At 41.1% G+C, this 14823-nt stretch overlaps 1 protein-coding gene across 5 annotated transcripts in view; it reads right to left on the bottom strand.

The window, feature by feature from the left end:
- tprb (translocated promoter region b, nuclear basket protein) overlaps positions 1–14823 on the bottom strand; it is a 140864-nt gene that overhangs the window by 68036 nt on the left and 58005 nt on the right. For all 5 annotated transcript variants that reach the window (XM_070887144.1, XM_070887145.1, XM_070887147.1 and 2 more), the window contains exons 26-30: positions 7792–7976; positions 5867–6014; positions 5308–5445; positions 1592–1723; positions 878–1008 (exon numbers count right to left, since the gene is read on the bottom strand). In XM_070887144.1, coding sequence (XP_070743245.1) covers positions 878–1008; positions 1592–1723; positions 5308–5445; positions 5867–6014; positions 7792–7976 — 734 coding nt within the window. The remainder of the gene's footprint in view (positions 1–877; positions 1009–1591; positions 1724–5307; positions 5446–5866; positions 6015–7791; positions 7977–14823) is intronic.

The following is a 14823-nucleotide window of genomic DNA, read 5'->3' as shown; positions in this document are numbered from 1 at the left end:
AGAAAGAAAAGAGGAGTGTCAAAATAATGTCTGAGTATTTCATAATATGGAAGTTAGAGTGGGGTGGAGAAAGAGAAATGAAAAACAAGCCAATTTTGAGGAAGAGGAAAGCCAGAGAAACTGTGCCCAAGAAGGGAACATAGATGAAGCTGCAAAGACAGGAGCAGGAAAGCTGCAAATTATGTGGTTTCAGCATTCAATGTAAACACCATATTATGGTAGTATGCAAACATGTGCTGTTAACTTAAAACTGTACCAACCTTTACTCTTAAAGCAAGAGACTGGCCAGTATTGAATGCGAGAAATACAGAGAGAGATCATTCCTAATCCTAAACCATCAAATTGATGCTTTATCAACATCAAAACAAATATAAATACAAGCTAGTCACCAAATGAAATCTAGAACATTTTGCACACAAGGATTTTTAATCTATTTCATTCACTTGTCCTCACAATACAGAATACAACAATTCAAATCTCTATAAGCCTGTTCGTTGCTTTAAATGAAATCTACTGAAAAAAGACACCTATACTACAGGTGAAATTGCTTAAAATGTAAACTGATAAAATACACATGGCCATATTACGAGAAGGAAAACAAAAAACTGGAAATATTCAAGGCAGGAAACGTCGACTGACTTCGGATTCTTCATAGATGCGCCTGACCTGAGTATTTCCAGCTTTTTAGATTTAGACCTCCAGCATGAGATGGTGCTTTTGGGTGCATTATTAAGCGTTCTCATTAATCTCCACGTGTTTATTCACTTCTTCTGTTTAACTAATTGGAGCAGCCAATAAAGCATCAAAAGTCTTCACTTGAAGGGATATAAAGTATTCCAATCAGTTTTGTTTCAATAAATGTGGCATATTTGTTTACCGAGCAACTTCAGTCTTCAGCTTCCCAGTTTCTTCAGTCAGTTGTTGAATGCGTTTGGCATTTGTATCTTTCTCTGACAGTAGCTTCTTATACTCATCAGGATCAGTCTCCTTCTGCTGACTGATTAATTGCTAAAATACAAAAAGTCAACCAGAATATTGCTTTCAGTAATAGTCATCAGTGCAAATTTCTGTTGTAGATAGGTGTTAGAGTTACAAGAGCTTTAATTATTTCAAAAACATCAAGTTTGTTAGTTTCTGGTGATTTGAATAAACTGTTTACCTTTGAGTAAATAATGTAATTAGGAATTGAACTATATATTTATAAAAAGAAAAAAATTTGAAATAGTGAAGCAAGCAGTTAAACCAAGTAGCACAAGTTAATGCCAAAGAATATTCAGGGGAAACAAAGTTAGAGCACTTGGAAAGAAAATCATTATGGATGACTGCACAACGTAGATTGATAGTTTTTACTTCAGCGCCATCGATCTGGACCCAGAGGTCTTTCTGTGGCAACTGCAAAAGTCCCAAGTGAAGAGAGTTTGGTTTATCTCAATTTCATTTCAGAAAATGTCAAATTTAGCACCAATTGCAACTAAATAGGCTGACTAAGCCAGAGAGGCTCTACTAATGGCTGAAAAATGGAAATAATACGCTGAGGTTGGGAGTGTAATGAGCATCAAAGTGAAATTTAAGGAAATCTGCCCCATTGTACCTGAGCACGGGTCTTCCAGCGTTTGAGATCCTCATCCAACAATTTCTTCTCCGCTTGCAACATGCCACTTTTCTCACTGAGCTCAGTATTGGACTCCTGAAGAGGCAGGATATCAGACTCCAGCTTACGAATCTAAGAATTGGACATCAACATAGTGAACAAATTTCAGCTGACAAAAAAAAAATCGGACATTCAAGTTACCAGATTACATACTTAAAAGCAACTACCATATCTCTAGTGAAGCTTTACAAGAAACACACAAGCTAAATTAGAGATCTAGCAGAGCTACAGCACATCAGTGAAATGAAATGTCACATCATACTATTAAAAAACTTGTTAGTGCTCTTCCCCCACCCCAAAAAAAAATGGTTTGCTAAAATGAACAGATGTTGAATTGATTATAGCCAATAATAAAAGTAGTACGCAGGACTAGTAAAGACCACTGTAGTCCATCCTATAAAATACCACACGACACTTTCTCAGCGTCCAGTATTGTGCAAGTAAATACAGCATACAATACTTTTGGAAGTTTCTGATTGGGTTTCCAATTTTACACAGCACTGAAACTGGACTCCAAAAAAAAAGTTATTAATTGGATGAAATTTTGGTCTACTAATAAATCTAATAATGTACTCAGTTAATTGCTTTCTTGGGTCTGATTCAGAAGGTTGCAGATTCAAATACCACTCTTGGATGAACACAATCTATGATTCTTCACTGCAGTACTGAAAAGCTTCTTCGAAGAAGCCAGTACTGAAAAAGTGCTGTATTGACAGATATTAAATGAGACCCCATCTAGCTGCTCACATGGACGTAGAAGATATCAGGGCACTATTTGAAAAGCAGCAGGAAGTTCTGCCTCTGCCCTGGTCAACACTGCTTGCAATACCACCAAAAGACAGCTTAATTGACCATTCATTATTTCCTGGTTGTGCTGTGTGCAAGGTGTTTCAATATGAAGCATTTGGAGGACATCCTAAGAACTTTCTAACATAGAAAATAGGTGCAGGAGTAGGCCATTCGGCTGTTCGAGCCTGCACCACCATTCAATAAGATCATGTCTGATCATTCCTTCAGTACCCCTTTCTTGCTTTCTCTCCATACCCCTTGATCTCTTTAGCCCCAAGGGCCATATCTAACTCCCTCTTGAATATATCCAATGAACTGGCATCAACAACTCTCTGCGGCAGGGAATTTCACAGGTTAACAACTCTGAGTGAAGAAGTTTCTCCTCATCAATCCTAAACGGCCTGCCCCTTATCCTAAGACTGTGTCCCCTGATAAATAAATGCATTCTCTTCCTCAGTGGTATACTGAACACCATATGGAGGCTGACAAGTCCTGGAGTGGGACTTGAACCCCTAACCTTGACTCAACAGGCAAGAATACTACCACTGCGCAAACAATCATTGAACACTTGTATAGGTACGGAAATTACTTTTGCACCTCAACCGATTTAAAAGTAATTTTACAACTCGTGATGGTCGAGTGACAAATTGTTACATGCCTGCATTCATTCTCCAGTTTGCGTCAAACGCTTTGCTGCGCCCACTACAATACTGCTATAATGCACTTGATAGCTCTGAACAAATGAATAGGCTTTGTAGGTGAGGCTGAAGTGCCCAACAAGAACTGTGCTACACAAAATAACTAACAGAAAAAACAATCTAGATCAGAACTGCAATTCAGTTAAAGCGTCCAAAATCCGGAAATCGCAAGACCGAGGCCGTGCCGGTTTTCAGCTATTTCTGGATTTCGGAACATCTTTCCGATGTTCCGAATCCGAAAACGCCTGGGCCGAGAGTCGGCAGAGTGGAAAGTTGGCAGCGGTGGGTCGGCGGTCTGGTGGGTGGGGGGGGGTTGGCAGCTGAGAAAAGCCTGCATCTTGAAGACCTGCAAAAACAGGTAAGCTAAAGTTTTGATTGTTTTAATCAGTTTTCAGCGATTTAATAGGCAAGGGCTTTGTGAATTTTTATTTTTGGTGTTTTCCCCCCTCCCTAGGCCCAACTCACCGCAGTAATTGGTTTTCTAAAAATTTCACAACATTTTCCGGATTCTGGACGACCCCGCCACGGATCGGCCCAGTGTCCGGATTCCGAAACATTCCAAATTTCAGAACTCCGGATTTCGGACACTCAACCTGTATATTCAACAAATCAAACGATTATGGGTAGTGTATTGCACACTTGGAATGCTTTTCCTAATCATAACTACATAGTTGCCTTTTGGTTAGAAAAACACTACAGTTGGACAGCAATGTCAACCAGTGTGCAAGCAAATATTCTGCTGCATAAAAATTGCCCAGTTACATAGGGCCCAAGTTTCCACACGCGGCAAAACAGGCACCCCTCCGAGCTGGGCGCCCGTCTTTCGCGCCGAAAACGGCGCCTGAAAAAAAACGCGCTATTCTCGAGCGCTTTGCAGCTCGATGTCTGCTTGGCACGGCGCACAGGGGGCGGAGCCTACCACTCGCGCCGATTTTCTAAGTAGGAGGGGGCGGGTACAATTGAAATGAGTTTTTTTCGTGCCGGCAAACCTGCGCGTTGGAGCGTTCGCGCAGTCTGAAGTAAACATTGGCACTCGGCCATTTTAAAAAGTGCTGCAGAAAAAGTGAAAATTTGTTTACTGAACCCTTGCAAAGGCTTGCATTTTAATTTTCTTGATATTTCTGTGTGTGAGGGAGTGCATTCTGTAATTAAAGATAGACTGTGATAAACAGGACACATGCACTTGTTTGAGACTATTCAAATTCTTTGTAGCTGTTCAATTTTTAACATTTTTTAATAAAACCACATTGCCCTTCCATGATCAGCACTGAGGCTTCTTGCTGCTTTCTCCCCCTGCCGTCGGTCGGTCCCGACGGTAAACGGCTGCCTCAAGTACTGAGGCTTCCTCCCTCCCTCCCCCCACCGTCAGTCGGTCCCAACGGCAAACCGTTGCCTGAAAGGCCTGCCTGAAGCACTTTCACACAGGTAGGAACATGGTTTATTTAATCTTTTCTTTGCTTATAAATTTTTATTCAGGTTGGATTTATTTGTATAAGTATAACTAAGGATTTATTGTAGAATTTAATGACTTCCCTTCTCCCCCCCCGCCCACCTCGCTCCCGACGCCTAATTTGCAATCTGCGCCTGATTTTTTAATGTGTAGACAAGGTTTTTTCAAGCCTATAAAAATCTTCACTTGCTCCATTCTAAGTTAGCTTGGAGTACGTTTTCACTGTGGAAACTTTCAAATCAGGCGCCAATGGCCGGACACGCCCCTTTTGAAAAAAAAATTCTGTTCAAAAGTGAAACTGTTCTACCTGACTAGAACTGCAGAAAACTTAAATGTGGAGAATTCCGATTTCTAAGATACTCCGTTCTCCACCAGTTGCTCCTAAAAATCAGGAACAAATCATGTGGAAACTTGGGGCCATTAAGTGCTGGGAAATGTTTGAGTAAACGCTTTCACTTTTAATGGACCAAACTCAATCTTTTGTCTGGTTGATAACATTTCTGTACAGCATGATCATCAAGTCAGTACAAAGTTTGGGGTGGGGAGGGAGGAAAGAGATTTTTAAAATCTAATCCGCAGGGCAGGATTGGATTGACTGCCCCATTTTACTTTCCATTGACTTCAAAATTACCATCATAAATTTACTAATTATCCCGTCGATTTCCATATTGTTATACTACAAAGTGTGGTTGATCCTTCAGACTGGGAAGGATACAGACCTTTGCCCGTGATTGCTGGAGTTCTTGCTCCAACCTTTCTTTCTCATCTCTCAGCATCTTATTGGTCTCAATTAGAACATTCATGGTCTCAGTCTTCTTCATCAGCTCATCATGTTGTGCCAGTGTTTTGGCAGTTACCTGTAAGGAATTCAAGCCAACAACTGAACATCTGATGAACCAACACTACCCATGTTAAAAATATAAAAAAAAGACAAACTATTTAAAAATAATTAGATGATTTCAGGGTCAGTAGATTTTTTAAAAAACTGATTACATTTATATTGCTGTATCTAATCTTACAGACCACAAGAAGTAATCGTAAATTTGTATGAATATACAATGTATTTTTCAATTAATACACTTTCTGAATGATTAGCTAAATTTATCAGCATGACATCTGGAATATGAAGTGCTCGGCAATAATTTCCATATACATGGTTTACAACCAGGATTCAAAGTAATTCCAACCATTTTACCCTAAATTCTATATCCCCATCCTTAAAATCAACATCTTAGTAGGAGGTAGATCCAGTATTGCAATTAAACTTAGTATATCTACCTGCACCTTTTCCCTTTCGGAGTGGAGACTATCCTGCACTTCCTTCAGTTCTCTCTCTAAATTCTCCACTCGCTGGCGATATCGCAGTGACTCAACTTGGGCAACTTCAAACCTTGTTTCTGCAATTTCTCTTTCTCGTCGCACAAATCTATGGCATGCACAATTGGAGAAAACATTAAACATTTTAAATTCCTTCCAATGTAGACTTTTCTTTAGCATGTTTTATCCGCCATTGTAGATTTTTAGGTAGATGCAGGGTAACTGTATGTAACTACTAGCAAAATCCAGCTGCTATAGCAATACCAACTTAAAACCTTCTCGACATTCCACAAAAGCTGATGGTTCAAAGTAAATGTTCAGTAATGTCAAAGGCAATCTGTAGCAGAATTCTCAAATAGCATATCTAGACTATCAAATAAGTTATTATACGAGGGAGTTGGCAAGAGGTCAGGAGAAGGGAGATGAAATCGGAAGAGCACCTATGGAAGGGCAGAGGAACACACAGGGGGAGGGGCATAGAAGAGTAACGGAGGGGGAGGGTTCTTTTGAGGCCATGGAAAATCTAGGTGCAGAGACCAGAGCCCTAGTAATATTGATAAAGTGAATCAAGTGCAACCAAGAAACATCTGGTTTACAAGGCTCTTGTTTTACAAGGCTCTGTGCCCCCTTCAAACACGAGCAGATTTTTTTCTTTTTAAATCAATTCTCAACTACTTCAATATTAAAATTCTTCAATTTTTAAAGTAGAATTTATATAGCATCTTTAACATAGAACAATGTCCCAAGGCACTTCAGAGAGACATAATTAGCTAAAAATGGAAACCAAGACAAACATGAGACATTAGCAGGGTGACCAAATGGGTTTTAGGGAAGAGAGATTTAGGGATGGAATTCCAGAATGTGTCGTCCAGACTGCTGAAGTCAACGTTTAAATGGTGGGGTGAAGATGGGGCCATAAGCCAGAGTCAGAAGGAACTGGGAGTTTGTGAAGGGCAGGGGGGCAAGGCTACAAAGTTTTAAACAGGAAGTTGCAGATTTTAAAATCGGAGGTATTGGGGGAGCAGGATGGAGATCAGCAAGCACAGGAGTGATGGACAAGTGGAATTTGGGGCAATTTAAGATACGGGCAGCCAGTTGGAGACTGCAGGAATGGTTGAGACAGGAGGGGACAAAGGTATAGATAAGGGCTGCAGCAGCAGATGGGCTGTGGTAGGCCTGGGGAAGTTAGAAGTGGAATTCGGTGGTCTTTGCAACAGATACATGGGGTTAGAAGCTAGCTGAGCGGAGGTAGAATGAAATAGGACCCCAAGAATATATACAGCCTGTGTCAGCACGAGCCAATGGCCGGGGAAGGGATGGAATTGGTGGCACGGGTTTTATGGCTTGTGGCAGGGCTAAACAAAATGGATTCAGTCTTCCCAATATTTAACTGGAGGAAGTTATGGCTCATCCAAATCTAGATGTCAGACAAGCAGAAGGTTCAAGAGAGGTGGTGGAGAGGTAGAGTTGGGCACATGTGGAAACCGATTGTTACTTGGAGCACATCAAAACTGAATATTAAATAAAACATAGTTCTGCTGTCCATTAATTGTAAAACAGACAAATATTTAATGTCAAACTGACACCATTTCACCCACCTGATCTCAGGTCAACTGTAACTTTGTGGCATAAAAAGATCAAGGAATGTTTTAAGATAAAATCATAAAAATGCAAAAATGTTACAAAACTGCCACTGAAAAGAGTACTGACAATTCACATTTCCCACCCCACCCTTTCTGCTAAGAAAGCTTCTGCCAAACTCCATAGGAATTAATTTTGAACAACTAGCATCCTAAATTAAAACAAAATGCAAGCACTGAACAAGTTTCTCCACATTCTTGAAATTACCATTTCAATAGGTATGCTTACACTACTACTTTAATTACCTCAGAATTTCAAGTAGCTGTTCCTGGGACTTTCCCTCCTCATTGTAAGAGATATTTAAGCAGCTTTGGCTTGCTTCTTGCACAGTGGTCACCATCTTATTACTAAGGTTCTCCACCTGCTCAAGCAACAATTTGTTCTGTTTCTGCAGATCCTCACAACGTGTAGTCAGTTGAGAAACTTCATCCTATTCAAAATATATTTTAAATATGTTACGACACTCAACAGACTTACATTCTCCAGTTTCACTGAACTTAGCCTTTTAAAGTACTGTGCAGTTTATAAATTCACCACCATTCTCAAATGTAATAGTTCCACTTGCACGAAATGCAGAGACCACTATGGGTTAATCTTATTGCTTAAATTCTGAGATTTTTCACAATACAATGCCCAAATAGAATAATTTGCATAGGGAGTCATCATCATAGGCAGTCCCTCGGAATCGAGTAAGACTTGCTTCCACTCTTAACATGAGTTCTTAGGTGGCTGTACAGTCCAATATGAGAACCACAGTCTTGGTCACAGGTGGGGCAGATAAGTCATTGAGGGAAGGGGTGGGTGGGACTGGTTTGCTGCACGTTCTTTCTGCTGCCTGCGCTCGGCGACAAGCCTCAAGGTGCTCAGCACCCTACCAGATGTGCTTCCTCCACTTAGGGTGGTCTTTGGCCAAGGTGAGGATGTTGCACTTTGTCAGGGAGGCTTTGAGGGTGTCCTTGAGCCTGCTCTGCCATTCAATATCATGGCTGATCTGATCATGGATTCAGCTCCACATCCCTGCGCGCTCCCCCTAACCCCTTATTGTTTAAGAAACTGTCTATTTCTGTCTTAAATAGTCAATTTCCCAGCTTCCACAGCTCTGAGTTCCACAGATTTACAACCCTCAGAAGAAATTTCTCCTCATCTCAGTTTTAAATGGGTGGCCCCTTATTCTAAGATCGTGCCCTCTAGTTCTAGTCTCCCCCATCAGTGGAAACATCCTCTCTGCATCTTGCCAAGCCCCCTCATAACCTTATACGCTTCAATAAGATCACCTCCCATTCTTCTGAATTCCAATGAGTAAAGGCCCAAACTACTCAACCTTTCCTCATAAGTCAACCCCCTCATCCCCGGAATCAACCTAGTGAGCCTTCTCTGAACTGCCTCCAAAGCAAGTATATCCTTTCATAAATATGGAAACCAAAACTGCACAGTATTCCAGGTGTGGCTTCACCAATACCTTATATAGCTGTAGTAAGACTTCCCTGCTTTTATACTCCACCCCCTTTGCAATAAAGACCAAGATACCATTAGCCTTTCTAATCACTTGCTGTACCTGCATACTATCTTTTGTGTTTCATGCACAAGTACCCCCAGGTCCCACTGTACTGTGGCACTTGGCAATCTTTCTCCATTTAAATAATGAGCCTGAAATTCCGATTGAGGTCTTCCCACGGGCAAACCAGTGAAATAGGGAAAAAAGATGCGCACTTACCTGTTGCTGCTGTGCCCGTTTGAACTTCCGAGCCGGAGGGCTCTCGCAACTGCGCGTTGCAGCGCATGCGCAAGGAGACAGGCACAAGCCGGGAGCTGGAGAGAGCAGCCAATCAGGTTAGTATATTTTCTCATTCGTAATAATAGGAGTTCCGCAAATCCGGAACTCCTATTATGAATGAGAACCCCCCAAACACAAAAAATAGAAAATAAACTACATATTTAACATACATTTAAATTAAAGTGCTTATAAAACAATACTTTACTGGCTTTTTAAAAATAAAATGTGATTTTATAACTATTTTAAAATGTGTGTGTATTTTTAAACACTTGCACCTGTAAAAGTAGGCTATATGCCTGCTTTTCCAGGCGCAGGATATTAATGGACATTTGCAGGGCAAGATATTCGTAAATATCGGAAATCTTGCCCTACAAGAGTCCTCGCTCCCAGGCAGAAACTTGACAGATTTCAGCGCTTGCGCATTGCGCACTTAAACCCGGCTTTACCCGATGCCTTCCCGGGTTCTATAGAAACTTCGTACAGACCGGAGACATCGGAATTAATAACTTATCCGGTTTATATTCTTTTGCAGATTTTTTGTGTCCTCCTCACATTGCTTTTCCTCCCATCTTTGTATCATCAGCAAACTTGGTTGTTACATGGAGTCCCTTCTGCCAAGTCGTTATAGATTGTAAATAATTAGGGTTCCAGCACTGATCCCTGTGGTACTCCACTAGTTACTGGTTGCCAACCAGAGAACGAACCATTTATCCCGACTCTCTGTTCTCTCTTAGTTAGCCAATCCTCTATCCATGCTAATATATTACCCCCAACCCCGTGAACTTTTATCTTGTGCAGTCACCTTTTATGTGACACCTTGTCAAATGCCTTCTGGAAATCCAAATACCCAACATCCACTGGTTCCCCTTTATCCACCCTGTTCGTTACATCCTCAAAGAACTCCAGCAAATTTGTCAAACATGACTTCCCCTTCATAAATCCATGAATCTGACCGAATTTTGCTTTTCCAAATGTCCTGCTACCACTTGTTTAATAATGGAGTCCAACATTTTCCCAACCACAGATGGTAGGCTAACTGTTCTATAGTTTCCTGCTTTTTGTCTGCGTGCTTTTTTTTTTAAAAATAGGGGCGTTACATTTGCAGTTTTCCAATCTGCTGGGACCTCTGCAGAATCCAGGGAATTTTGGTAAATTACAACCAATGCATCCACAATCCCTGCCGCTACTTCTCTGAAGACCCTAGGACGCATGCCATCAGGTCTATGGGGTTTCTCTGACCCATTAGCTTACTGAGTACCACCCCCTTAGTGTTTGTGATTGTGTTAAGTTCCTCCCCCTCTATAGCCCCTAGACTATCCATTCTCGGAATATTGTTAGTGTCCTCTACCGTAAAGACTGATATAAAATATTTGTTCAGTTTCTGCCATCTCCATGTTCGCCATTACTAATTCCCCGGTCTAGTCCTCCAAGGGATCAATATTTACTTTAGCCACCCTTTTCCTTTTTATATACCATAGAAACTCTTGCTATATGTTTTTACATTTTGTGCTCGTTTACTTTCAGTCTATCTTCCCTTTCTTAATCATTTTTTTTTTGTCGTTCTTTGCTGGCTTTTAAAAGCTTCCCAGTCTTCTGTCCTCCCACTAGTTTTGGTCACTTTGTATGCCCTTGGCTTTAGTTGGATACCGTCCTTTATTTCTTTAGTTAGCCACAGATGGCTATCTTTTTTCTTACACCCTTTCCTCCTCACTGAAATATATTTTTCTTGAGAGTTGTGAAATATCTCCTTAAATATACACCACTGTTCATCAACCGTCCTACACTTGAATCTATTTTTTCAGTCCACTTTTCCCAACTCTGCTCTCATACCTTCATAGTCTCCTTTATTTAAGCTTAGTGCCCTGGGCGATCCAACTTTCTCACCCTCCATCTGAATTTGAAATTCAATCACGCTATGATCACTCATTTCCAGGGGATCCTTTACTGGTAGATTGTTTATTAATCCTGTCTCATTACACAGGACCAGATCTAAGATAGCCTGCCCCCTGGTTGGTTCGGTTACGTACTGCTCAAGGAACCCTTCCCTTACGCACTCCATGAATTCCTCCTCAAGGCTACCCTGACCAATTTGATTTGTCCAATCAATATGGAAGTTAAAATCATCCATGGTTATTGCTGTTCCCTTTTTACAAGCCCCCTCTATTTCCTGGTTAATGCACCGACCAACAGAGTTACTACTGTTAGGGAGCTACAGACTTCACCCACCAGTGACTTTTTCCCCTGATTGGGTGGAGATATGAGGAGCAATCTGTTTCAACACCCTTATCAGCTTTCCACTTGCTGACAAATGATAAAGCTTTCAGAAATCTGCCTTTGTGTGCTGTAAGCAGGTTGACCTGTAATCTGGGCACATACTGAACTGCTTGTAAAGGCAACTGAACTTCTAATACTTACCATTCAGACAACTTTAAATCACATTTTTATTTACCAGTAATTTACACCGAAACTATATTAATGACCATCAATATTCTAGGCTAGAAATGTTTTTTTCCCAATAGCAATACAATTCAACTGATCATACCAACTACCAATAGAATATTTAGTGAAAAATCACCATTTACTTCAGTGTGTACATAGTAGCTGAAAAAGGAATTTCCAGATATGTTTCAGATTTCAATTTCAGTGTTTAATGGCTAAATCAATTGGGGTCTCTTTTTGTCACTAGAAGGGGTAATCATTGGTTCAGCTATTAAAGAAATTGCTTTCACATTGCATCACCCAGGAATTTTAAGAGCTAGAATTTAAATGTAGATGTGAAATGAGAAGCTGCAACTCCAAACATGCACAACAAGGTTCCTGTACAATCCAAGAGCTAGGATAAGGTTAATTTCCCATTGCTATTCAAGTGAGACTTCCTCAGCTGGCGTTAACATGCAGCATCAGCAATGCGATGGGCCTCAATGTAGGTATTGCCTTCAATGAACAACCAAAGGCGACATGAGGAAAGAATTTTAAGCAGTTAGGATCTGGAACGCACTGCCTGAAAGGGTGGTGGAGGCAGATTCAATTGTGGCTTTCAAAAAAGGGAATTGGATAAGTACCTGAAGGAAAAGCATTTGCAGGACTATGGGGAAAGGGCAGGGAGTGGGACAAGCTGAAGTGCTCTTTCAGAGAGCTGGCACAGGCTCGACAGGCTGAATGGCAGCCTCTTGTACTGTGTAACCATTCTATGGTTTTTCACCATGCTTTATCTTGAGCAAGTTGTTCCCATTTATGGATGTCTAATTGGCTGTGATAATCACAAAGAAATCTCTTATTTATTACTGCGGCTATATAAACAAAGATTGTCTTATACAGAATGAAGGGTCAGATCAATGGAAATCTTTGAAGCACTTTGGTAGATTGAATTCAAATTCTTTGAAACCTGAGGGATATTCACTCTGCATTTTCCTTGTGTATAAATCAGATATATACCATATTGTGTCCAATGTGCATCTGTCCTAATGTGGCATTTAAAAAAGGTGTCACACTTGGGAACATCGCACCTTAAGACCTCACCCTTCCATAGGGGAAAAAAAAGTGATTGGCTGAAATAAGTACTTATGTTAAGTTCTAAGTGAATTAAATTAATGAAAATGAAAAGCAAGAAGTAATCATCAGAAAACTGACCAAACAATCCCTTATTTTTTTGTTCGTCTACCATTGATGTACTAGGAAATACCCCACACATTGGGCCCAAGTTTCAGCCTCAGTTGCTCCTGATTTTTTGGAGCAACTGGTGTAGAACGGAGTATCTTAGAAATTCAAATTCTTGCCATTTAGTTTGCTCCAGTTCTAGTCAGTTAGAAGAGTTTCACTTTGGAACAGAATTTTTTTTCAAAAGGGGGCGTGTCCAGCCACTTACGCCTGTTTTCAAAGTTTCGGCAGTGAAAACTTACTCCATACTAACTTAGAATGGAATAAGTGAAGATTTTTGTACGTTCACAAAAACCTTGTCTACACTTTAGAAAATCAGGCGTAGGGAATGAGGGGAGGGTTTAAAGGGAAGTTTACAAACATTAAACACTTCAGTTTTACAAATAAAGAGCCATCATCAATAATAAAATGATAAAAACATCAAAAATAATTAATAAGAAATATATTTTTTTTTTAAATCAATAAATAAAACATTTTCTACTTACCGACTGCAGCACCGGGAGCCCTCCAACAGCATGCTGGGATGCCCCCCCCAGTGTGTCTCACACTCTGTCTGTGTCTGTTTCTGACAGCGAGGAGGTGGAGTGGGGGAGGGAGGGAGGGGAGAGAAAGGAGGGAGGGGAGGTAGGAGAGAGAGAGAGAGAGAGAGAGAGAGAGAGAGAGAGAGAGAGAGAGAGAGAGAGAGAGAGAGAGAGAGAGAGAGAGAGAGAGCCGGGCCCAAGACTTCGAGCTTAGACTTACCGGATTGACAGGTAGGTGGCGTCGGGGTCCGGGACGGGACAGGGCGGAGGGGAGGTCGGTCGGTCGGGGTCCGGAGGAAGCAGGAGCTGGCCGTGGGAGGAGCCTTATTCACGCAGCCCCAGTGAGGCCATTCGGCCAGGGCTAGGGGCTGCATGCTTCGGGCCCCTCCCACAGTTTTGGCCACCTGGAGCTACTGCACATGTGCGCCCACTGTAGCGCGCATGTGCAGAGGTCCCGGCACTGTTTTCAGCGCAGGGACCTAGCTCCGCCCCCTACAGCTCGTGCTGCGCCACGCCGAGCTGCAAACGACCTGCAGGGAGCTGGAGAATCTAGAAGTTTTTTTTGAGCTGCAATTTGTGGCGCGAAAAACAGGCTTCCAGGTCAGGGCTGCGCCATTCTAGGTACGGCCCGAAACTTGGGCCCACGGTCTCAGCTGCTGTTTTCTTCCACCACTCACTTTGGTGCATACAATTAGAAGTAATATTCAAAACATACAAATTATCCAATCAAATAAATCACTAAACGTACTCATGAAATTGGTTCTTTAATACAAGTGCTTGCAAGAAATTTCTAATAAAATGAACATGAATGCTTTGATTAAATTATGCCTCAGTAATGTTTTTGAATGTTTTTCTATGTTAAATGTTACAAGTGCAAGTTGTTTACAAGATGACCTTCGCTTCCTTTATTAGCAACGATTAGATGATGCAGTTCTCCAATTCTACAAACAAGTTGTACGACAGAATGTGAAGATTTGTCCCTGTGCCTCCACTTCCTCCTTTTCTTAAATGACAGTCTTTGCCTTAATAGCCACACGTGATAAAGCATTCATTGTTCTAATATACTATGTTAGGTAGTTGTCCACTTGGAATGTCACTTCCTCAGAAAAATTAGGCAGGCAAGATCAAGCGTAGTGGAACATTTAAGCAATAGCGATCATAACATAAGGCTTAACATAATGATTGAGAAGGACATACAAATAAGACAAAGACCAAAGTAATAAATTGGGAAAAAAGCTGATTTGAAGAGGATGAGAATGAAACTAGGCACAATAAACTGGACAAAAAATACTGACAAACAATGCAATATAACAGCAGTGGGAAAG

The sequence above is a fragment of the Pristiophorus japonicus genome, chromosome 8 (assembly GCF_044704955.1).
Source record: "Pristiophorus japonicus isolate sPriJap1 chromosome 8, sPriJap1.hap1, whole genome shotgun sequence".
In the NCBI taxonomy this organism is placed as follows: Eukaryota; Metazoa; Chordata; class Chondrichthyes; family Pristiophoridae; genus Pristiophorus; species Pristiophorus japonicus.
This window is presented reverse-complemented; position numbering and strand designations above follow the sequence as displayed.